The sequence below is a fragment of the Delphinus delphis genome, chromosome 3 (genome assembly GCF_949987515.2).
Source record: "Delphinus delphis chromosome 3, mDelDel1.2, whole genome shotgun sequence".
NCBI lineage: Eukaryota > Metazoa > Chordata > Mammalia > Artiodactyla > Delphinidae > Delphinus > Delphinus delphis.
This window is the reverse complement of record NC_082685.1, coordinates 19,380,398-19,405,949: the sequence shown is the minus strand read 5'-3', so window position 1 is coordinate 19,405,949 and position 25,552 is coordinate 19,380,398. Positions and strand designations below refer to the sequence as shown.

The window sequence follows — 25,552 nt, the reverse complement described above, 5'->3', positions numbered from 1 at the left end:
ATCTACAGAACAAGCTTCCAGAAAACCAAAATGATTAGGAAACAAATGAACTGGTAGGAGGTACTGAATATATAGTTACTTGCAAAACTAATTCTAAATGGGAGGGTTTATGCAAGTTAAATGGGAAAGCTGATAGTATGTAATGGCTACATACTATGACAATGTAGATTAAGTACAGCTATTTAATTGGGCAGGTGGATAAAAACTCATATTACTGGCGGTATTTTTAGTTCTGTTATTGTAAGATTATTGTGTAATATGGGATAAAGCAATTAAGTAATTATGGGATACTCAAACTCCAGCATCCCATGACCCTGAGAACTGGGACTCTCAGTATGAAAGAAGATATAGATGTAATTATAAAAAAGGTTAATTAAAACTCCTGTTATTCTGAATTTGAGTCAAAAATAGTATATTTTCTTAAGATATTTTAATTTTAAATATACAAATATATTTTATAGCTTTAAAGATATTTTATCATAAAAGTACGTATATATTTTTTATCACATCTTTCATCATAAATGTATATAACCACATACATATATGTCAAATTTCCTAGCACTGTCCAGTGAAAAGACCTACAATGACCAACCCAGTAGCAATGAGCACTCCTAGCAATAGATATTATGGTCTTGAAATAGCATTTCCAAGTAAAACAACCAATTCTTCCTTGGGAAAAAATGACATACTTCATGTTTGAGGCAGGAAATACAAGATGAGGCAAGAAAATCTTGCCATTTAATCTTTCCAGATAGCAAGGAAACTACCAAAGACAACTAAGGTTACATCAAAGAATCCAGAAGTCATTTAATGAATCTCTCCCATTTGCCAACAGCAGGACAATTTTAAGCAACAAAGTAAGAGTAATCATGACAACTCATGGCGTATGTTTGAAACCAAAATATACTAGTTAATAATGATACTTTAAAAATCTAATTGGTCACCCTCAAAGGACAATAGTTTATCCTGAAAACTAGTAAATAAAAGGAAAGAAATAAGCATTCTTTTCTGCCTTTCCTATACAAATTGTACCTTGAGTAATCAATTAGTAAATGAGGGAGTAAATCAACTATACTCCAATATAAAATAAAAATTAAATTTTAAAAAAATGAAGGAAATTATCTCTTTACAGATGCAGCTCACGTAATTAAAAAAAAGACAGAATACCGCTATTTTGCAACCCTCAAAGAATTAATGGCTCTAGGCACTGCACTGAACATCAGTAGGAAAGAAGGCCTTTTTACCTTATCTGCCTCCTGAAGTAAAAGGACAATACCACATACACAACACAACCTTCAGTCCTGTCAAGGGTCTTAAATTCTGAGTCTGATCAAGCCTCTGCATCCTGCTGCCCATATGGATGAGAAATATGTTGAAATGCATGTAGCAAAATATAGACTGTGGGGTAACAACAGGTCAAACTGCTCAGGTTCAACAGATAAGTTGTAAAGAAAAGGATGGAGGGGGAACATGTAAATTAAGACACATCAAATAAAAAAGGGGGGGACTAAACTAAAATGCTTAGGTGTACATAACTTGGTGTTAAAACTATAAGGAAACAAGTGATTACTATAAAAGTCAGGGTAACAGTTACTTTTGGGGAGCAGGGAAGGGCTTATGATTGGCTGTGGTGTGGAAGGGGTTCTGGGATAAGTGAAAAACTTCTAATTCTTGACCTGTGTATTATAAGGCTTCTGGCCTTATAATAATTCACTAATATATCTGTGTGGTTTTCTTGAGGATTTTTTTTTTTTTTTGACTGCAGCACGCAGCTCTTTGGGGGGTGGGGTGGGGGAATCTTCGTTCCCCAACCAGGGACTGAACCCGGGCCCTCGGCAGTGAGAGCTCAGAGTCCTAATCACTGGACAGCCACGGAATTCCCGGTTTTCTTTATCTCTGTTTCATTTTACAATAAACAAGGTTTTCTTTAAAAAGTAAATGATTAATAGTCATTTGGCTTATCTGGTTACCTCCAAATGGCACAAGGATCTAACCACCCATCTCCCTAGAACCAGAAGAGTATATTAGATTACTGCAGGTCCAGGATTCAATGACCTCAAATCCCTGGAACTTTATATCACAGATCTTAAGGAACTGATGCTAGAGCATATTCATGAAATAACTGTCTTAGCATGAAATGAACTCAGCCTTGAAAATTTCTACACACAGGAGTTTATGTATTAGGGATTGACTAAGACAATAAAGTGACCTTCCTGATAGTGGCTTTAATTATAAGGTCTTGTTCCACAGACCTATTCAATCAATAGTTTATCCTCCATGATACTTGGTAAAGATAAGACTTTGTTAAGAATGTTACTTTAGAGGAATCTCTCCTCTTCCTTCCTATCTTGTACACAGATTTCTTCCCAAAGTTTAGAGTAAGCAGAGAACAGTGACTCAAAATTGCCAAGGAGTTCCCAACATGAGGTAGAGGGAGGAGAGAGTGAAGAATCCCCTTAACCTCAGACATACAATCTCACTGACCCAAGTGAGCACTTCCTAGATTACCTAAACTTTCTAGAAGCAAAGGACTTGTAATTCAAAAACTGCTAATACAGACTGAAAAAAAAGAAAAATATAGTTAAATACCAATGCAGCAGAAATTAAAAGGGGAAGTTGGAGTGGTGACTGCCTGTGCTTCAAAGGCTCCCCTGACATAGAAAATCAAATTTGACAGGAGAGGCAAAAGAAGAGAGAAATTTCACTCTCCATCACACCATACCAGCTCTCCAAAAATCGAAGAGGGAGAAAAGGAGAGACCCATGTGGGCACCGACCTCTACTATGGCTGCAGAGGAGGGTGTTTAGGTTTACTCAATAGATTAATCAGAACTTTTAAGCTGACAAGGGAGAAATACTATCATCATTACTTCCTTTTTGCTTTCTGTATAGCACCCTTCTGCTTAGACTTGGCAGTTATATTTTGTCTATTAGTTATTTACACTGGTTTATTCCCTTCTTCTCACTCCCTAATATGCCATAAGCTTCAGAATGAAAGAGGATATGTTTTTTTCATCTATATATTTTCCATATGCCTAGTATAGCACCTGGCAAAATGTTTTACAAATAGCATATACTCAGTATGTTTGCTGCATTAATTAAAAAAGAAAAATCAAGGGCAGTCAGGTGAAAGAAGAGAAAACTTGATCTGTATTATTTCAGAAGGCAAAACCAAGACAAACTAGAAGGAAAGTATGGGGAGGCCAACATGAACACAAACTTTCTTTAGCACTGGTTGCCTTGAGAAGTAATAATGTCCCTTTGCCACTTTTGAAGACTGAATTAAAGGCAGAAGGGAACTTTGAGAGCTGTTCCAATCGCTTTTAAGATTTTGTTTCTGAATAAGGCTGTCCCCAGAGACTAAGACTGAAAAAGCAAATGAAGAAAATAAGGAGAAACAAATCTATCCCAGAACCTATAATAGAACCGGCATTTCCCACTTCATTGGAAACCTGTAATTTGATAATGTAAAAGCTCTATCCTACTTTATTACAGAATTAAGTATCAGAACAAACCTTTGTACACTAGGCATTTCACATGTGTTATTTTCATTCCATCCTTGATATTATTATCCCCATTTTATAAAAGGACACTGATAGTGAGAGAATAAGCAATGAATGGGTTTTGAACTTTGACACAAACCATGTTCTTTCTACTGAAACTTCCAGCTTCTAAGATAAATTAGCACTGGTAAAACATAACATTGCTTTCCTTGTGTATTAGCATTAGAAAACAATTTTCTACCATATCTTAACTTCCATGCCATAAATTTTTGCTTGCATGTCTTACCACTTATTTCAAGCTCCACCCAATGTGATTTCTTTCCATTTGCTGCTTCCTCAGAGGACATAATTGTGTACATCCTCCGAGGGTCAGGGGGCTCATATTTTTCTTTGGGCATGCCTGTTGAATTAAGAAAAGAAACCAATCAATACCCAGAAGAATCAAATAACTGAAAATAACATCTTTTTTAAAAGTAGACACCCATATTATATCTCTAAACACAATTTCCCACTAAAAGGAACTAGGAGCTCCTTGGAGAAATGGAGGATTTCACGTCTGAGATAGGAAAAATACAAACAAGCCTGGACACTAAGAAAGATGCTGTGGCTGTGAAGGACACAGGAGCCAGCTTGAAGAGGTCCCACTGGCCACAGACATGACAATCTGAACATCAAAAGAAAGACTACATTTCAAACTGCATGAATCCAAAACTTTAACAGGAGAAAAAAAAAAATGCAGTCACCCGAAAATTGGAAAATAAAGGGAAAGAATCAAGCATTTATCCTGCATTTCTGGCAGAAACTAGATGAGGAAATGTTCTTAACAGAATTCTAGCTAATAAATGTAAAAAGAGTTACATAATTAGAAAAAACACTATTTCACAATCTCTAATGAAAAAATGGATGACCATCAACGGTTAATAGAAGTATTAGGTGAAAAAAATCCAATGAAAAAATTTTAAATAGATAGCTCAGGCTGTAAGACCTCAACCCAAGGATCGATCTCAGTATTAGGACAACTAGACTTACATGCCAACACTATGTATGCCCTTGCCCCTTCATGCAAAAAATTAAAAGTAAAATTGAACCTGAATCAAATCAGCCTCTCTAGATCTAGTACCAGTTTACACTAAGTAAGGGAGACAGAGGAACATGTTAAAAATAACACGAGGCACAACAATGTGAATATACTTAACACTACTGAACTGTACACTTAAAATGATTATTAAGATAGTAAATTTTGTTATAATTTTACCATGATTAAAAATTTTTTTCTTAATTTTAAAATAATGCCACAAGAATACAGCCAGCCAGACACAGACCATGGAAAGTTCAATATGACAGAAGACCCAGTTTCTTCAACAAATGAATGATATGAAAAAGGAGTAGTAAGAGGAAGTTGATATTAAATGACTTAAGAGGCACAACAATCAAATGAAATGTATAGACCTTGTTTGGGTCTGATCTGACCAAATCAAGTGTAAAAAACATTTTTGAGAATTGGACAAATTTGAAGAAGAACTAAACCTAAGTTGATATTGGGACTATTGTTCATTTTGCTTGTGGTTATTTTTTAAATTCTTATTCTTATAGAAACATTCTGAAATATTCAGGTGAAATGAAATCTCACTTCCTTGCATATTCTCCCAAACGCCTTGCTCCAGTCTCACTTCACCTTATGTGTTTGGATAAGCCATAATCTGCTTTAACCAAGTCTCTACCTACTCTGGATACCTACACAGCTAAATAAAGCTGGAGAAAAACCTACCATCATGTGAATTTAAAGTAAGCCAGTCAGCAATCACTTACGTCAAATGGACTTACTGTTGAACGGGTTCGATGTTTTAGTTTTACAAGAAGAAAAGTTATGGAGATGGATGGTGGTGAAGGCTGCACGACATTATGAATGTATTTAATACCACTGAATGCTACACTTAAAAATGGTTAAGATGGTAAATTTTATGTTATGTATATTTTCTACAATAAAAAAAATGGAAAAAAGTTAAAGCAACTTTCATTATGCTATGCTGCTCCTCTAATGATGAGAAGTAGAGCTATCTTTCAAACATAGAAATGGTTTTGACCATGTAGTCAAAACACAGGAGATAAGTAATCCTGAAAAGCTTTTTGAAGAAAGTAAAAATATAAATGGTGAGACTAATCATCTGTATAAGAAACAGCACGTTTTTGTTTTGTCAAATACTGTTAATAAAACTGTTCTCCTACACGTTAATTTCTCCAAAACAGAAATACAGTGCCTGAAGTTTTTAGACTAATACAAAAAATACCTAACAGAGAAAGCTATACAGTCAAGAACTGTTCCTGTTCCATCTAGAGGACAATATGGTGAAGCAAGTGCCCATTCTGAATCATATGAATATACCAGTAATAACAAAATGCTGTGTAAGGTTACCAGAGCTTGATGACAACATCCCTTAAGATTCCTTAAGATCACCCAAATGCCACTATTCTGACTAGATTTTACTTACGACCGTGTGATCTTCACTGGCTTTTCCAAACAGAATTTAATAATGGTAAGCTGCTCTCTCCAGCTGAGGTTAGTATTTTGAGTTACTATTAATTATTAATCATTTGACTTCTTAGTGAAAGTTCAGAAGTCTGATTTACCTCTCTCATGTGAGCTTATTTAGTGTGAATCAATGTCCGGAGTTTGATCACACTTCAGAGAATAAATACAAGTATTACTGAACTGAAATCTGAAATCCAAGCCCTAGACCTGGGGTCATTCCATCAAAGAGTCATGATTCCTGCCTAAGCGGCCAACCATGCCCTTTCTTGGTTTTCATGACATATGATGTGTTGCCTTAAAATTTAAGAGACAGCTCATTACTTGAAAGCAGTGAGGAGACCTTCTTTATTTTCCAAATCCCTGACAGTGCAGATTAGGAAGTGGGGGGAAAAAAGAATATGATAGAATAAAAGAAACGGCAGCAAATTAGACAATCAAGCCCTTCTGAGGAGCCTATCTGCCCAGTGAGCAACCCCACCCATTTTTCTTGGAGTCCAACCGAACATAGTATTGGAAACTAGGTAGAGAAAAGGATATAAGAATACAAACAATTTAGGATTTTTCCCAAGGCTTGAAATCAACAAGCAGATCTTACTCTCTAAAAAATACAGTATGCCACTGCAGATTACTACCTAAAAAGAATAAAATGTTTCCAAAAGAGGCTTGAAAACTGTCAAGTAGAATTAAAAGACTTTTAAAAAATAGGTAGGCCAGAGTCAGCAGGTATACAGCCCCTGACTATTCAATCTCTAATTCCTCCAGTCCAGTGCCAAACATCACTACTGATCCTGGCAGCATAAAATCTGTCCCTGATCTAGATCTCAGAGAAACAGTTTTTCAGTATCTTAGAATAATTATTTACCTTAAAGAAATACAGGACATTATTTACCAGCAGAGAAAGATATGCTTTCATTATTAAACATTTTATGAAATGGCTTAAAAAATACACAGGGGAGGGGGGTAAGAGGGAAGACGCAGGGGGGCGCAGGGCGGGGGAGAGACCATAAGTGCAAGTCAGCCACCATTTGAGGCAGCTTTTAAACTAAGAAAATTGGTACTAAAGAGAAAGATTTAAGTCTTTATCCTTTCAGTGGGTACTGTAAATAGTCATCAAATAGCCCCAGGTGAAAACGTGTCCTATTTTACAAAAGAATAAATGAAGAATTAACGAATTAATAAAAAAACAAAAACAACATCATTTCATAATTCCTAATGAGCCTTTTTAAAACAGGATTTATAAACTGGGTTAAAACCATTAGATGAATCATTGGCACTGGCATAATGCTAAGGTAACACCACCACCCAGATTGTTTTTTAATTATAGGGTAGAAAATGTTCGAGAGAGGAATAAACTGTTACCCCCTTCATCAATCTTCCCAACACTAATGGAGGCAGAACCAGATACTGTGGGTCTTCGGATCTGACAGAATATGAAATACACACCAACAATGTTTATGTTGATTAAGAGCTAGAGGAACTAGCCAGATGACACCAAAGAAGCAACTGGAATGCAGGACTTTCTGCAGGGTAAATGGTCTGCTACCTTTAACAAGCTGGTGTCAGGACTATTCTAGACTTAAAGAGAATTAAGGGATATATAGAATGAGATGCAATGAATGGTCCCTATATAGGATCCACAAATCTGCAACAAAGGACATTCTGCGGACTGTTCGAGAAACATTTAATACCTAGTTCATATTTTGAAATATTAATGAATTATTATGAGATCATGTTATTTTGGCAATGTACAAAAATGCATTTCTTGTTAAAAGGCACTCTGAAGTTAAACAATTTATTTTAAATTGTATTGGCCAGGTTTTTTTCCAAGGGAAATGAGGCTGAGTTATAGCCAATCTTAACTGACAAGATAAAATGCTAAATTCCTCTTTTTCTTTCCTTGCTTGTTACATTTTCTCCTCCATTCTTGGTGCTTTACTTCTTTTACATATACAAAGGAGAAAAAAAGGAAAAGGCGCAGAGGAAAGGAAGGGAGGGGAGAAGGAAGAAATAAACTCATGTGCAGAAAAATCCTTTTATTTGATGATCAGGAGCCTCACAAAGCTACAAGTTATGGAATATATGAAAAGGTAGTGCCACTAGCCTTGTTGCCAATTTACTTCTTCCTATCCAAATTTTCACTACGTCTTATCCAATTTTTCACTAAATCCCACTGATTTTTACCTCTTCAGGACTTCTAAACCTGTCTTCTCCATTTTCACAGCTACTGAAGTTAATTTACACCCTCATTTCTCAGCTACAACTTTTAAACAACCTTCTCTATACTTTCCTGATAGATGCCTGCTCATGTCACTCTCCTGCTTAAAAATCTAAGATGGCCTTTTCTGCCTACCTAGCTAAAGTCCTTTACAATCTGGATTTAGGCCAACTACTTTCTCACTCATCTTCAGCCACTGACACACAAGTTACCCTATAAAGTCTTAAATTAATCAAAGCAAACCTACTTCTAAGGCATAGTCTTTCAATAACACATGCTAATCCCTTCACCAAAGGAAACCTTCACCCTAAACTCCTACTCACCCGCTTCACGGCAACTCAGGTTAGATGTCAGAGTCCCTGTAAGCCCTTCCCAACAAAGGCACAAATTCACTACTCTTTCCTCTGCACACCATACATTTACTACAGCATCTATCACCCCAGTTTGTATCTCCCAGTGTCTTGTGTAAGACCTAGCATGTTGTACTAATAAACTGGTCTAAACATTCCTTCATGACTCAAAATCAGGTTTTCAAAGAAAAATCCAAAAAAACCAATTCAGTACATCCAAACCATGCTTCCTTAAGGGAGCTTTCTTTACAGAATCATTCATTCAACCAATATATACTAAGCACCTTCTGCCTCTATGTGCCAAGCACTCTGCCAGGTTCTGGGAATAAAGAATAAATAGGAAATACGTACATGATCTTGGATCTTAATCTACTGGGGGGTGCAAACAAAAATCTTACGACGATGTAATCACACTACAACCCTTTTTACAAACATCACTCTAATTTAGGACTTCTTCCCTACCCCTCATAAACACAGGAGTTTATCATTCCCAGCTTTGAGCTATCCTGAACCTTGAAGATATTTCTAATGTTATATTCTTTAATCCCACCTTAATTTTTTTTGACATGTCTCATTCACCTACTCTAATATAGGGTCTTTGCACTTACATTTTAAATATTTTTATATTTTCAGAGCCTGGCAAATAGTGTTTGGTGAATACTTATAAGAATTAAGGGGATAAGCTGGGACAGTAAAAAAAGCAAACATTGTGTAAGAGATAAGTATGCTAACAGAAGCAGTGCCCATGTTACCAGGAGTAAGAAAAACTAACATAGGCCTCTAATCTTGAAGGCAAAATCTAGAGAAACCAGACAGAAAGGACCTAAGTGACCAAAGGCTGAGAATATTCGCTCTAGGATAGGCTGGGATATGAAGCAAAGGGACAAACTTAAAGGTAAAACTGTATAAACATAATCTTAGTGACATGCTATGGCAAAATAAGAGCAAACCTCAAACAGGTGGGGGTAATGGCAAAACTGTGTTGGAGTGCCTATCTGCCATACTCTAAACTAGGCACATAACAGCTAACATGTTTTGAGCACTCTCCAACTGGCAGGCCCTTCACATGCATTATCTCATTTAACCCTCAGGACTCCTATGAGTAAATACTATTGTATTATTCTCCATACATAAAGAAAGAATGGTCCAGAAAATAAGTCATTTACCTGAGATCACAGAGATCCTACTGGCACAACTGTGATTTTAACCCAAGTCTGATCCAAAAGTCTATGCTTTCAACCACTATGCAATAATTTACTGGTAATTATCTCGATTTAATTCTCATAGCGATCCATGAAGCAGACACTATCCTCATTTTATTTTAGATGAGGAAACTGAGACTCTGAGTTTAAATAACTTGCCCAAGGTTGCACACACTTAGTAAGTAGTAGAGCTAGGATTTGAACCTGAGACAATCTAGCTGCAAAGCTGTACTCCAATGCCTCACACAAGTCTAGAATTCTGTCACTGATGAAACCAAGATCTTGTGTTCATTCTCCAAATATTATATTGCTAAGACCATGAGCCCCTGAGTTTCCTTCTCAGATGTATCACCTTTCCAAACTACTCTTTACCTGTATTCTCTACTCCCAAACTCTGCCTAATACTTAACACAACAGACCTCAAATGCTATCATCTCAGGACCCTTATACTCAAGTACCTCAAAGACCTTTCAATTGTGTGGGTTATATCTATCAACATTTACCATACTAGAAATTAGAAATAAGGAATTTTAAAATATGTATTACTCATTAAATATAATAAAACCTATCACATGTTAACATTTTTATGAAAAGTAACTACTTTCAAGAACAAAGTAGGGCTTCCCTGGTGGCGCAGTGGTTGAGAGTCCACCTGCCGATGCAGGGGAGACGGGTTCGTGCCCCGGTCCGGGAAGATCCCACATGCCGCGGAGCAGCTGGGCCCATGAGCCATGGCTGCTGAGCCTGCGCGTCCGGAGCCTGTGCTCCGCAACGGGAGAGGCCACAACAGTGAGAGGCCCATGTACCGCAAAAAAAAAAAAAAAAAAAAAAGTAAAATTTTGTGAGAAGAGTGACACTGTCTTACATTTTTGCAAATCTTTAAGGTCTGACACGCTAGAAGACAGCTGGATTCACCTATCTGCTCTGAATTCAACTGATCAGATATTACATATCATTTTGTCATTCTCTGGAAAACTCCACTGTATACTCATAAGAGTATGAAAAAGGCAAATAATCTTAGTAATATTTCTAAGAACTTAAGGTTTCTGTAGCCACCTCCTCCTGCCTCCCAAAATCTCAATTCCTTAAATCCTTTTCTCAAGTAGAATAAGAATAAATTTAAGTCCATATTGGTTTAACTAAAATTTCCAATCAGTAAGACCTCTGCGAAAAAAAATTTTTAAATTATGATAAAATATTCCTCCAAAACAGAGTCAAACAGCAGATGTAGTAGTTAGTCTAAGCTCTAAAAGAAGACCGGCATACCCATCTGCATCCGCAGTGCCCAGCCAATAACCAACAGCCCATAAGAGTTTACTAGACTGCTGTTAAAATGCAATTCTAATCATGTGCCCGTGCCTAATAACACAAGTGAATATAAAATACAGTCAGAGAGAAGCCTGAGTGTACTGCAACACCACAGGAAACTACCAATTTTGAAGGTCAAAAATGGTCAAATACTAGCAATTTCATTCAACTCAATAAATTAACTCAAAATAGAACTATAAAGATACACCAAGTATAGGTCATCCACAAATTTCAATTTAAAACACAAACACTTCTTAGCTTAAAATTTTTAATTTCTATATTTTAAGTCAAATATAAAGTATGGAACAAAAGAACATATTAGGACAATTTAGATTTATGATCTAGCCAGCAAAGCTGAGGGCCTACTAACATTAAGTCAAACCATGATTTGTGTGATGAAACATCACCGAGATCAAAAAGGAAAGGAGAGGGAGCCATCAATATTAAATCTGTTCTCTTAGTATGAGACAAGCAACAGCCGTCTAGTTTACACCTTCAGCAATGATGGCTACCAACAGAAATCTTTTCATTTCTTTCTTATCTTTTGCCAGTTACCATAATCTATTTGCTCCTCCCACTCTTACAATCACAGTATTCTAGCTACCCTTATCTAGTTGGAATTTTGGCCTTTTGAGGCATTCAACATTTATTCTAGCTGCTAATTCACGTATACAATCATTTTGGGAAGTTCTAATACAGTAGCAATGAGTTTTGACCCACTAGTCTTTTTTTCCCCTAAAAACTGAGAAAGAAAATTATTCATGAAATGCTGACCTTATAAATCATCAAGAAGCCTTTAACAACTCTAGAATATTTCTCTCACAGGGCTTAAATGAACTCTCTGACCCCAGTTTCTTGGCCCCGCCTCCTTCATCCAGCCTTCACATTTTTACTGTGTCTCCTGAAAAAGTATGTCACACACACAATTTCCCCACCCCTATCCACCTAAACTCTCAATGAATCCCTATTATATACAGACGAAAGTCTCAACACTTTAAGAAAAAGCCTAAGACTATTCAGACTGTTTCTGGTCACTCCTCCCGTCCCTTTCATCTTTGCATCCTATGTTTCACAGCCCAAGTTGTACGTAACTTGACTTTGCACATGTTCTTTCTTCTCACTAAAAGGTCCTACTCAGTCTAACAAACCTCTATTCAACCTTCAAAGCTCAGCCCAAAGACCTCTGAGATGACCCCCTCAAGCTTCCCAAGCAGAATTAGTTGCTCCTTCTTTAGCATGCCCCAAATGCTTTGTGTATTTCTCATTACTATATAACTTGATGAGCACTTTATTGGTTTATCTGTTTTTCTCTCCATACCATTATAAACCCATTTAGAATAAAAGAGCATAAGCCCTATTAGAGGAGCAAGTCTATTATGGTGCCTGACACATGGGTGTTTCCAGTAATTTTGGAACTGAGTTTTAGCCCTATTTTAAAATGCTGTGTTCAAGTACAATCAGTTCTGCTGTATCACTTATTCTGAAAATAATCTGTTCCAACGTAACCGATATATTAGAAAATTTGAGCTTAACACAAAATTCCCATTTGCTTATGTGTGATTTTTTCTGTGAAAAAAACTAGACGAAGGTAGAAACCTGCCCCCAGCTGAACTGAGCTGCATAGAAATACACAAAATACACACACCTTAAAACACCTACCAGCTACATCAGCTCACTGTGTGTGTGTGCACAAGAGCTGAGCCACACCCACCCACCTCTGGTGTTACTGTAACATTCCATTCGATTTCAGGTAACTCTCCTTCCACCACTGTACAGTAACTCACAAGCAGCAACCTTTCTGATGCCCATTAACACAAGCAAACCAGGTCTTTTTCAAGGTAAAGTGACACATTTATTGTAGTATTTATGTATACCATAACCATTTAACATGTGTAAAACTATGCTACCATTTTTACCAGGTTCCTTTTTTTTTTTTTTTGCCGTACGCGGGCCTCTCACTGTTGTGGCCTCTCCCATTTCGGAGCACAGGCTCTGGACGCGCAGGCTCAGTGGCCACGGCTCACCGGCCTAGCCGCTCCGCGGCATGTGGGATCTTCCCGGACCAGGGCACGAACCCATGTTCCCTGCATCGGCAGGCGGACTCTCAGCCACTGTGCCACCAGGGAAGCCCACCAGGTTCCTTTTTATTAAAATAAGTCACTGACAAAGTTTTGAGTGTTGTGCTTTAGTTCCACTTTTCCCAAAAGGCCTGTAGTTTTTACTGCACAATTTTCCATATCATGGTGATTTTTAGGAACTCACATGTTGCTTTACAGCAGAACTGACTATATAAATTAACAGCTGTATGAGGAGTTCTTAGGTTTTAAGAAATTTTCAATATTTCAATTCCAATAATATACAGGAGAAAAAACTCTGCCCTCTCCCCAATTTCACAAAATGTTTACAGTCCATATCCTCACAGACCATTAGGACAGCCATAACCGTTAAGCTTGGTGGCTCTCATTTCTGGTGAGCAGAGAGTTGATTTTTCCAGCTTAAGCTCTACAGTCTGCCTAAGCCTAACTCAGAAGACAAGTTCTGAATGCCTGAACTTTCACATGTACCATTATATGGGTTTCATTTTTTTTATTGCTCTTAACTTTTTTCCAAAACATTTTGATTTTAAATTACCCTGTATTATAGAGCAATTGAACCGAGCCCTCAAGCCCACTATAAAATGGATCAGACACAAAAGACCCTATATCCAAGTTTAAAATAGATTCAGAGTCACTAACTCCACAGTATCTCAAATGTGACTTTTTTATATGTATGGCTCCACTTAATTCTCCACACTGATGCCCAAATGATCTCTAAATCACCTTGTTCCCCTATGAAAAATATTTTGGCTCACTCCTTTGCTACAGAATAAAGATATAAACCTCACTTTTAGCTTAGTAAGTATGGTTCTTCAAAATCTAGGATGGACACACCTTTGCAGGCTCATCTCCAGTCTCTCCAGGGAGAGATGAGAGAGTGTCTCATCTCTCCCTGTTTCAGTAACACATCGATATTGGCCTTACCCCAACACTTGGCACCTCAGTGCACCCACAGTTCCTTTTGTCTGAAATGACCCCATCTCTCCAGTTTGACAAACACCTATTCCGTGCTATTTTCTGTAAACTGCTCCCACACATTCTACAAATTTCATCGTTCTCTACTGTTCTCCCCACAGCACTCTGTACACCTACTAAGACTACAACAAGAAGACAGCAAATGAGTGTTATTCACTTTTTAATTCCCAGGGTCTAACATTATGTCCAGCATATACTATTCCTTGCACATAACTTACCAAGAAAATAAAAATGGATGAGGGAGAGGTAAAGCCCAGAGAAGGGTAAGATTAAGGCAGTCTAAATGAGTCCCCATCTTACATGCAAATAAACACTTTAAAAGCAGTTTCCCAACCAGTATACCTTCCATATGGGAAAGTTACAAGTGTGCTGAAGACGGCCCTCACCTCTCATGGCCCAAAGGCTACAGCTGTGAGCAGCCTTGACCATTTATTCCAGGATGCCTTACATATATTATCCCTTTCTGTTGCACTATGATATGAAAAAGGTTTATGCTTTAAATATAAAAAAGGCTAATATGAACGTGGTGGAATGCCTACACATTAACCAAAATAAATGTATTATTTATGAACCATAAGTACAGAAGCAAATGCCTTTATTTGTAGCCAGGACCAAATTCTGTAACCAACTCATATCTGTTCAAGAGTCTGAAAAGTTTTACTTTGCCACCAAGGTTTAAGAAACCTGAAAATACCTACAAATCAAACAGGCATTCAAAAGAACTTCCTCATCTACGTTACCAATGATCAAGACACTTCTGAAACTATGCAAAATATTCTGAGTCTCACAGGAAACTTTGTCTTTTGTCACATCCTCGTTTTTTGACCATTTCATTAAGTATCTTATTCACCTACTGAGAACTGACCAGACTCAACTACCTCAAATAACTTCCAGCCATTAAAACGCACTCCGCCCTCCCAAAAAAACTAATCTCCATCAAGTACCTCACTCCCATGTGCTCTCCCATTTACACAAAACCTGGTCCTTTCCCTCTTAACTGTAATATCTTGGGCAAGTCACTTTAACCTTTCTAGGCCTGTTTCCTCAACAGCAGCTATTCAAATATTTTGTTTAAAGCAAGTTGACTGGACTAGATCACTGGTCTAAAAATATTAAGCAATTTTTATTCTACAAGTCATCACATTCTAAAGACTGCGATAATTGCTCTGATAGCAATTATAAAACAAGTCTTCAAAACCTTTTGATCAATGGACACAGCTCCTAAAGCCTACAAAACTGTTTTGGGATGATAAATTCTAGTGCACTGTGAAAAACACAAAGTGCTATTATATGCCATTTTATTTTTCACTTGTTCATATTCACTCTCTTCCTCTCCAAAATTAAAACCCCCAGACACAAAGAGGCAAGATTCCACACTACCACTAATGGGGCAATCCACCTGGAAAACAGGTAAGTATGGGAACTCATGTTAAAGGAGATTATTTAAACGTCAGCTTAACACAATAACAAATCCAAAAAGGAAAAGCAAGATGACCATTCACAATGTTGTCATTTGCAGTAACAGTTCAAGAAGAGGTTACAGGTGTTCATTAGCAGGCTCTTAGGGGAAGCTGTAGGAGAAAAAGTCAAAAAAAAAATTTCCAAAGAAAATAATGATTGGTGTTTAGAAAAAAAGAAAAGAGATACGATTCAGGTTATTACACAAAACTTAAAGTAATTAGAACTATCTCTGAGTCCTCAGCAATATCATAAATCTCTTCATCTGGTGCTAAGGGTTTCTTTAACCATGTCATTCCCATCCCCCCACCCCCCAAAAAATTTGTGTTAAACTGAATTTTAAATACATTTGGGGGAGGGGGTAAACAGTTGGTTTCCCGCTTTGCGGTAACTGCGAAGTTCCACACTCCACTCCGCGCAATCCCACACCGCCAACTTCTCCAAAGTTGCCACCCATCCCAGCCAAGAGTCCCGGACACCAACTCCCCTCCTCCGGGTGACCAGAGCCAGGGTCGACAGCCAGGGCATCCCCCAACCCTGGCGCCCCCTGCGCGGCCCCGCCCCCGCCGTCAAACAACACCCCCCAGCCCCGGACTCGGCGCGGGGGCGCGGTCCGGGGACCAACTGGATGGCGACAGCCGCGCGTCTAGGGACCCCCAACAGCCACCATCTCCTCCAGTCTTCGGGCCCGCTGCACGCAAAACTCAAGGTGTTCTTGCTCGAGTCCCCCGCGCTACGGTCCCGGGGACACGACCGAGAGGGGCCCGTGGGCAGCAGTGTGGGGAGCAGCGCCCAGCCGGGCCTCGGACTGGTCTCGCTCACCTCTTGGGGTGCGCCGCCTTCCTCCGCCGCTGCCGCTGCCTCCTCCCTGTGAGTGCAGCGGGGTCTGACCTGTGGAACCACCATACCAGTCCCGCCCGCTGCTGCAGCGCCGCCGTCGCCGCTCCTCTGCCGCCTCAGCCGCCGCTCTTTGTTCTCCCTCCGAGATCCACCGCGTCAGCCGCCCTCTTCAGCCGCCTCGATGGGCCGCCACTACGGCCTCCCGGCCTCTCGGCCTCCGGCCTCACCCTCCTCACTGCACCCACCGCTGCCTTCCCCTTCGCGCAGCCGACGCCGCCGCCACCGACGCCGCCGCCTCCTCCTCCTCTGCGCCCCCCTCGTTTTCATTGAAAGCAAACAAGCATCATGGCGGCGGCCGCCGTCCCACCCCTTCCCCCTCCCCCCACCCACCCCAAGCCTGCGAGCGCCGCGACCGACGCTGCCGCTCCAACATCCCGGCCGCCCATTGGCCGCCGCCGCCGGGCGCGACCATTCAGCATCCGGGGAGGTCGCTCTCCGCTCGTCCCTCTCTTCCCCCACCCCCGCGGTGGGGAGCAGTGAGCCGGCCGGGCGCGCTCCAGGGTCAGACCTCCTTCTCCTCTTCCCGCTCTCCTCGCTCGTTTCCTGCCTTGTTGCTTCTACTTTCTCATCTTCTTAACGCTCCTACGCTTTTCAACTAGCTCTTTTTTTTTCCTTTCTTTCTCTTTTTTTTTTGTCTCACGCTGTTCATTTTTGTTCCTCTCTTCCCTCAATTTCCTTGATCTTCCTCCCTTTCGTGTCGCTTATTACATGGAAACAGGGACAAGCTCTCAGACTTTTGACCCTTAGCCAGTATCTTGAGCTGCCTAAAGACAAGACATGCAGTCGTGAACAGTGGCTTGATTCATCCTGCCTCAGATATGAAGAAAAAACTAATTAATGGCACGTTTCGGTCCATTAATGGTCATTCAGTCCAGTAAATTCAGGGACAATTCTGGTGGGATCCTAGCCCGGAGTAACTGTCCGCAGCTGTGTTCAAAGAGCAAGATGTTCTATTCAGGTGGAGATTGAAAATGAGCAGAGAAAGGATTGATGATGCTTGCATGAGTGCACATTAGTTGACTGGTGGTCAAGGCCCTGTGCTGGGACCAAGGCAAAGAGATGAATCAGGCCCCGGCCTGCCCTCAGTAAGCTCACAGCCTAGGGACAAGAGAAACACTCAACAGACTGTTAAAACTCATTAGAGGTGCATGAGGACAGGCATGGCCTGAGGAAAAAGGAATAGCTGTCCACTCACCTACATGGCAAACTAGGATGGGCTCCTGGCTCTTTCCTGGAAAATCAACTCTGAAGAAATGAGAGTGAAACGGGTTCCAGGAACTAACAATAGCAAGAAAATGAGACACCCTCTCTTGCTATACTGGGCTAGAGGATATGGGAAATGGTTGGCTGCTTTTGGGGCAGAGGAGGGCTAGAAGGGCAAGGAAAAGATTGAGACCGTAGGACTCCTGGGCACAGAAGCTTTTCAAACGGTTGCTAATCAGGGAAGGGAGGGGTTGCAGAGACAAGGGAGGAGCAGCCAAGAAATAATAGTGCAGCCTTGGGGCAGGGTCCTGGTACTGCCTCAAGGGATACACATAACTATCTTTGAACTCTTTACAGAACTAAAACCCCCAACAAATAGAAGATGTCAGCATTATCATTCCAGAGAAGACCACTTGAGGCCAGATTAAAGGAACCAGAGAAGCTCATCAAGAGATTACCAGAGACCAGATTAAAGGAGTGAATGCCCTGCACACACCCTAATCTTATCAGCAACCCTGCCCTTGAACCATTGCTATAAAACTCCTCACCAAATCCTTCCAGGTTGGGACACACAGTTTTTCAGGGGCACAACCCTGCTGTGTCCCCCGTTTGCCTGGCAAAGCAATAAAGCTATTCTTTTCCTCTTCACCCAAAACTCCAAGATTCAATTCAGCACCAGTGCACGAAGGCTGAGTTTTCAGCATCAACGGTCCAGTGCTCTAGTATCAGAGGACACTAGACAACAGCAGGGTAACATGAAAGCCCAGGAGAGGTAGGGGGTTGCTAAGAACAAGTGCAGACTGACTGGCTGCCTGTGGGCATCCCTCCACAGCCTCCAACCCCAGGCTTCTGAATACTGGGGTTGTGCAGTCCCTGTGCTCTACAAAGTCTCACCAGACTGAGGGAGGAGCCAGTGGCACTCTCTGCACCCCATGAGAATGCTGTGCCCTGGCAACCTGTGCTCCAGCCTGGAGAGAGGGGTGAATTTTTGTAATTCATCTGCCCAGAAGGAGCTACTTTTTGTGATTGGTACCATGTGTATGGGGGCAGGGAAGTCCAGTTGCATAACAAAAAAACTTGCATAGAACCATGAGTTTATTACATCTCATTATTCTAGTGCTCCAGGTCTCACTTGGGGTCTCTCATGCCTCTACTGAGATGGTGGCTGGGGTTGGATTCTGGCACCTCCATGTCCCCAGCAAGCCCTCCCTTTGTAGTGTTTTATCCTCCCACTTTTCTTTGTGGCTTCTCTCTAGCAGGTTATCCTGAACATCTTTCATGGCAACCCAGGGCTCCAAGAGAGAGGAAGTGGAAGACCCTTTGAAGAATGTCACTTTCTCTGTATTCTATTGGTCAAAACAGTCACAAGCCCAGTCCAGATTTAAGAGAAGAGGACATAAGCAGTGCAGGAGCTGCATGCACATAAAGGGAAGGAGAGACTTATTTGGGGCCATCTCAGTAGACTAGCTACCACAGAGAAGGAACCAATGGTGGCCCTGCCTGTGCACATCCTCTTCTTTCTGAATATCTGAAGAGAACCCCACCAAATGCCTTTCCAGATCCAGATCAAAGTGCCCCTCATATTAGGCAAGACTTCCCTGTGTAAGTTATAAAACCCAAACTCAAATAGGCTTGATGAAGAAAGAGGTCATTTATGTATTCAGGTATCACATAACTGAAAAGTTCAGACATCTTAAAATATCAACAAGAATCAATCCAGGGGCTTCCCTAGTGGCACAGTGGTTGAGAGTCTGCCTGCCGATGCAGGGGACACGGGTTCGTGCCCCGGTCCGGGAAGATCCCACATGCCATGGAGCGGCTGGGCCCGTGAGCCATGGCCGCTGGGCCTGGGCGTCCAGAGGCTGTGCTCTGCGGCGGGAGAGGCCACAGCAGTGAGAGGCCCGCGTACCGCAAAAAAAAAAAAAAAAAAGAATCAATCCAATCTCACTCTTCCACCCTCCACTCAGCTTTCCTCCCCACTGGCTTCACAAGGACTGTGCAACCAGGCAGGAAAGATGGCCACTAGCATCTACAGGCTTAGATTCTAACAGCTCCAGCTGCAAATGCATACCTCATTTTATTGTACTTCACTTTATTGTGCTTCAAGGATAGTGCATTTTTTACAAATGGAAAGTTTGTGGGAACTCTGCATTAAGCAAGTCTATTGGCATCAGTTTCCATCAGCATTTGCTCACTTCATGTCTCTTTATGTCATGCTTGATAATTCTCACAATATTTCAAACTTTTTCATTGTTACTATATTTGTTACGGTGATCTGTGATCAATGATCTTTGATGTTACTCTTGTAATTGTTTTGAAGCACCACGAACTGGGCCCACGTAAGACAACAGATTTAATAAGTGTTGTGTGTGTTTTGACTGCTCCACTGACCAGCCTTTCCTCTGTCTTTATACCTCTCTTCAGTCCTCCCTAATTCCTGAGACACAACAATATTGAAATTAGGCCAGTTAATAACCCTACAATAGCCTCTAAGTGTTCAAATGAAAGGAAGTGTCACACATCTCTCACTTTAAATCAAAAGCTAGAGATGATTAAGCTTAGTGAGGAAGGCATGTCAAAAGCTGAGATAGGCTGAAGGCTAGACCTCTTATGCCAAACAGTTAGCCAAGCTGTGAATGCAAAGGAAAAGTTCTTAAAGGAAATTAAATGTGCTACTTCAGTGAACTGATGAGCGACCAGAAAGTGAAACGACCCTGTTGCTGATATGAAGAACATTTTAATGGTCTGGATAGAAGATCAAACCAGCCACAACATTCCCTTAAGCCAAAGCCTAATCCAGAGCAAGGTCCTAACTCTCTTCAATTCTATGAAGACTGAAAGAGGTGAGGAAGCTGCAGAAGAAAAGTTTGAAGCTAGCAGAGGATGATTTACAAGGTTTAAGGAAAGAAGCCGTCTCCATAACATAAAAGTACAAGGTGAAGCAACAAGTGCTGATGTAGGAGCTGCAGCAAGTTGTCCAGAAGATTTAGCTAAAATAATGAATGAAGGTGGCTACACTAAACAGATTTTCAATGTAGACAAAACAGCATTATATTGGAAGAAGATGTCATCTAGGACATTCATAGTTAGAGAGGAGAAGTCAATGCCTGGCTTCAAAGCTTCAAAAGACAGGCAGACTGTCTCATTAGGGGTTAATGTAGCTGGTGACTTGAAGTCAATGCTCATTTACCATTCCAAAAATCCTAGGGTCCTTAAGAATTATGCTCAATCTACTCTGCCTGTGCTATATAAATGGAACAACAAAGCCTGGATGACAGCACACCTGTTTGAATCACAGTTTACTGAAAAAACTACTGTTGAGACCTACTGCTCAGAAAAAAAGATTCTTTTCAAAATACTGCTGCTCATTGACAATGAGCACCTGGTCACCCAAGAGCTCTGATGGAGATGTACAACATTAATGTTTTCATGCCTGCTAACACAACATCTATTCTGAAGCCCATGGATCAAGAAGTAATTTTGACTTTCTAGTCTTCTTATTTAAGAAACAGATTTTATAAAGCTATAACTGCCATAGATAGTGATTCGTCTGATCAAGGCAAAGTCAATCAAAAACCTTCTGGAAAAGTTTCGCCATTCTAGATGCCATTCATGACTCATGAGAAGATGTCAACATATCAGTATTAATGGAAGTTTGAAGAAAGTTGATTCCAACACTCATGGAAGACTTTAAGGGGGTTCAAGACTTTAGTGGAGGAAGTAACTGCAGATGTTATGGAAGTAGCAAGAGAACTTGAATTAGAAGAAGAGCCTGAAGATGTGACTGAATTGCTGCAATCTCATTATAAAACTTAATGGATGAGGAGTTTTTTCTTATGGATGAGCAAAGAAAATGGTTTTTTTAGATGGAATCTACACCTGATGAAGATTCTTGAAATGACAACAAAGGATTTAGAATATTACATAAACTTAGTTGATAAGGCAGCAAGAGTATTTGAGAGGATTAACTCCAATTTTGAGAGAAGCTCTTCTTTGGGCAAAACACTATCAAATGGCATTGCATGCTACAGAGAAATGGTTCATGAAAGGAAGTCAATCAATATGGCAAACTTCATTATTGTCTTATTTTAAGAAATTGCCACAGCCATCCTAGCCTTCAGCGATCACCACCCTGATCAGTCAGCAGCCATAAACATCAAGACAAGACCCTCCACCAACAAGAAGATTATGACTTGGGCTTTCCTTGGTGGCACAGTGGTTGAGAATCCACCTGCCAATGCAGGGGACACGGGTTCCAGCCCTGGTCCGGGAAGATCCCACATGCCTCAGAGCAACTAAGCCCGTGCGCCACAACTACTGAGCCTGCACTCTAGAGCCCGCAAGCCACAACTACTGAAGCCCGTGTGCCTAGAGCCCATGCTCTGCAACAAGAGAAGCCACTGCAATGAGAAGCCCGTGCACCACAACAAAGACCCAATGCAGCCAAAAATAAATTATTTTTTTAGAAAAAGAAGATTATGACTTGCTGAAGGCTCAGATGGTTAGCAATTTTTAGCAGTAAGGCATTTCTTTTTTTAAAAAAAATTTTTTTAAGTCTTTATTGAATTTGTTACAATATTGCTTCTGTTTTATGTTTTGGTTTTTTGGCCGCGAGGCATGTGGGATCTTAGCTCCCCCACCAGGGATTGAACCCACACCCTCTTCATTGGAAGGTGAAGTCTTAACCGCTGGACCACCAGGGAAGTCCCAGCAGTAAGGTATTTCTTAATTAAGGTATGTACATTTTTTTAGACATAATGCTATTGCACACTAAATACACTACCGTGTAAACATAACTTTTATATGCACTGGGAAACCAAAAAATTTGTGTGACTCACTTTAACGTGATATTTGCTTTAGTGCAGTGGTTTGAAACTGAACCCAAAATATCTCTGAAGTTTGTCCATATATAGTTTTTTTTCCCTAAGATTAAACCACCTTATTCATTGTGATAAAAATAATTTGTGGTCATGGTTTAAAAAAAAAAGACTAAATTACAGAAAGGCATGAATAAGAAAGTGGAGGTCTCATCCCTGGCCCGACTCCAGCCACACTCCTCAAAGATTTGAATTGTTTACAAGGCTTTGGCCTTAAATAACAAAATAAAATAAACAAACCAAAACATTCTCAAACATGCGTACCGAATAAGGATATTTACTGACTCCCATCACTGAAAGTCCAAATGTAGGGCAGCCTTTAGGGCTGTTTGATTTAAGGCCTACAGGCAGATTAATCATTGATACTGCCCTGGACAAAAAACATTTTGTTACTTTGCTGCTTATTATGGGATATAGGGTGTTGGAAACCTGACTTGAAGTAATTTAAGCAGAAATAGGAGTGTATTGGCTCAGGATAATACTAGCTTCTCTAATAAAGATACAAAATTTCTTGCTCATGTAACCATTCAGCAGGTGATTTTTCTTCCTACTAGTGACTCAGGGGCCTTTCCTCTTACGGCTCTGTCATCCCCTAGGACAGGGGTTCTCATTCTGGGGTCCATGTACCCCCAAGAGATCTGTGGATAGAAATCAGGGAGGGGTGCAGCAAACCCAGATGGGTCAAGTTTAGCTTTTCCTGCCATTTTGAGTCTAAATAACAAACCACAGTAGGATGTGACTATAACCAATGACAAACCTCAGCCTGATATTTTCATATCCTCTCACAATTGTACAATAGAGATCATTTCCTCCAATTTCATTTTTTCTTTTTTTAATTGAGGTAAAATTTACATAACTTAAAATTAACCATTTTAAAGTGCACAATTCAGTAATATTTACTACATTCACAATGTTGTGCAACCATATCTCTCTCTATTTCTAAAACAGTTTCATCATCCTAAAGGAAAATGTTAGGTATATCTAGAAATATCATTTTCACTCATTTACGACTTTGAAAATGTGGTAGATATTAGACCCACCAGTAGAACATGCATTTAACATGCTATTTAAATGCATAAATACTATTATGTCATAACACTTAAAATATTTTGGTAACTATTTCAATATAACTGGTTTCCTTTGTAATCCTCTGTATTGGGTTGGCTAAAAGTTCATCTGTTTTTTTTCCTTAAGGTGGCTCTGGTAGCTCTTAGTTGTCTTTAACTTCATTTGAAACAATTTTGTTAGGTTGTATGTGACAGTTGTCATATCAGAATGCATTTAAAAAAAGCTTCTCAAAATTGGTGAATTTTTGTGTAGCCATTTTAATATTGAAGATGGAAGAAAAAAAGCAACATTTTTGTCATATTATGCCTTATTATTTCAAGAAAGGTATAAATGTAACTGAAATGCAAAAAAAGATTTGTGCATTGTATGGAGAAGGTGCTGTGACTGATCGAACGTGTCAAAAGTGATTTGCGAAGTTTCGTGCTGCAGATTTCTCACTGGACGATGCTCCACAGTCGGGTAGATCAGTTGAAGTTGATAACGGTCAAATTGAGACATTAATTGAGAACAATCAACGTTTTACCACCTGGGAGATAGCCGACATACTCAAAATATCCAAATCAAGCACTGAAAATCATTTGCACCAGCTTGGTTATGTTCATCGCTTTGATGTTTGGGTTCCACATAAGTTAAGTGAAAAAAACCTTCTTGACTGTATTTCTGTATATGATTCTCTACTTAAACATAATGAAAACTTTCCATTTTTGAAACAAATTGTGACGGCTGATGAAAAGTGGAACTGTACAATAATATAGAATGAGAAGAGATCATGGGTAAAGCGAAATGAACAACCACCAACCACACCAAAGGCCAGTCTTCATTCAAAGAAGGTGATGTTTTATATGTGCTGGGATTAGAAAGGAGTCCTCTATTATGAGCTCCTTCCAGAAAACCAAACGATTAAATTCCAACATGTACTGCTCCCAATTAGACCAACTGAAAACAGCTCTTGACAAAAAGCGTCTGGAATTAGTCAACAGAAAACGCGTAATCTTCCATCAGGATAACACAAGGCCGCATGTTTCTCTGATGACTAGGCAGAAACTGTTACAGCTTGGCTGGGAAGTTCTGATTCATCTGCCGTGTTCACCAGACATTGCACCTTTGGCTTTCCATTTATTTCAGTCTTTACAAAATTCTCTTAATGGAAAAACTTTCAATCCCCTGGAAGACTGTAAAAGGCACCTGGAACAGTATTTTGCTTAAAAAGATAAAAAGTTTTGGGAAGATGGAATTATGAAGTTGCCTGAAAACTGGCAGAAGGTAGTGGAACAAAATGGTGAATATATTGTTCAATAAAATTCTTGGTGAAAATGAAAAATGCGTCTTTTATTTTTACTTAAAAACCAAAGGAAATTTTTGGCCAACCCAGTATTTTATTTAATGCTTTTTTTAATTAATTTTTTTATTGGGGTATAGTTGATTTACAATGTTGTGTTAGTTTCTGTTGTACAGAAAAGTGATTCAGTTATGCATATACATATATCCACTCTCTTCTAGACTCCATTCCCATATAGGTCATTACAGAGCACTGAATAGTGCTATACAGTAGGTTCTTATTAGTTATCTTTTATATATAATAGTGTGTATATGTCAATCCCAAACTCCCAATTTATCCCTCTCCCCCTTATTTTATCATTTTAAAAAACATTATTATGAACAGGGTGTCTGCCAAGAGGCTCATATCAAAAAAACTGTCAAGAACTCCTGCCCTTGGTTTGGAGACCTCTGTATCCACTGGTAAAGAGAGGAGAGATGCAGAGAAAGCACAAATGCTTCTTAACTAGCTCAACCTCAAGTCACTCACAGCACTTCTCCTCACACTCAATTGGCAAGAACTAGTCACATATCCCCACCAAATGTGAAGA

General features: G+C 39.8%; 1 protein-coding gene across 2 annotated transcripts in view; it reads right to left on the bottom strand.

Moving 5' to 3' along the window:
- CNOT6 (CCR4-NOT transcription complex subunit 6) overlaps positions 1–16,829 on the bottom strand; it is a 66,894-nt gene extending 50,065 nt beyond the window's left edge. Inside the window, exons 1-2 of one of the 2 annotated variants that reach the window (XM_060008254.1) lie at positions 16,459–16,829; positions 3,789–3,902 (exon numbers count right to left, since the gene is read on the bottom strand). In XM_060008254.1, the coding sequence (XP_059864237.1) occupies positions 3,789–3,900 (112 nt within the window). In that variant the 5' untranslated portion in view covers positions 3,901–3,902; positions 16,459–16,829. Of the gene's footprint in view, positions 1–3,788; positions 3,908–16,458 lie in introns of those variants that run through there. The other variant, XM_060008255.1, reaches the window with a different exon arrangement.
- Between the last annotated feature and the right edge of the window lie 8,723 nt (positions 16,830–25,552).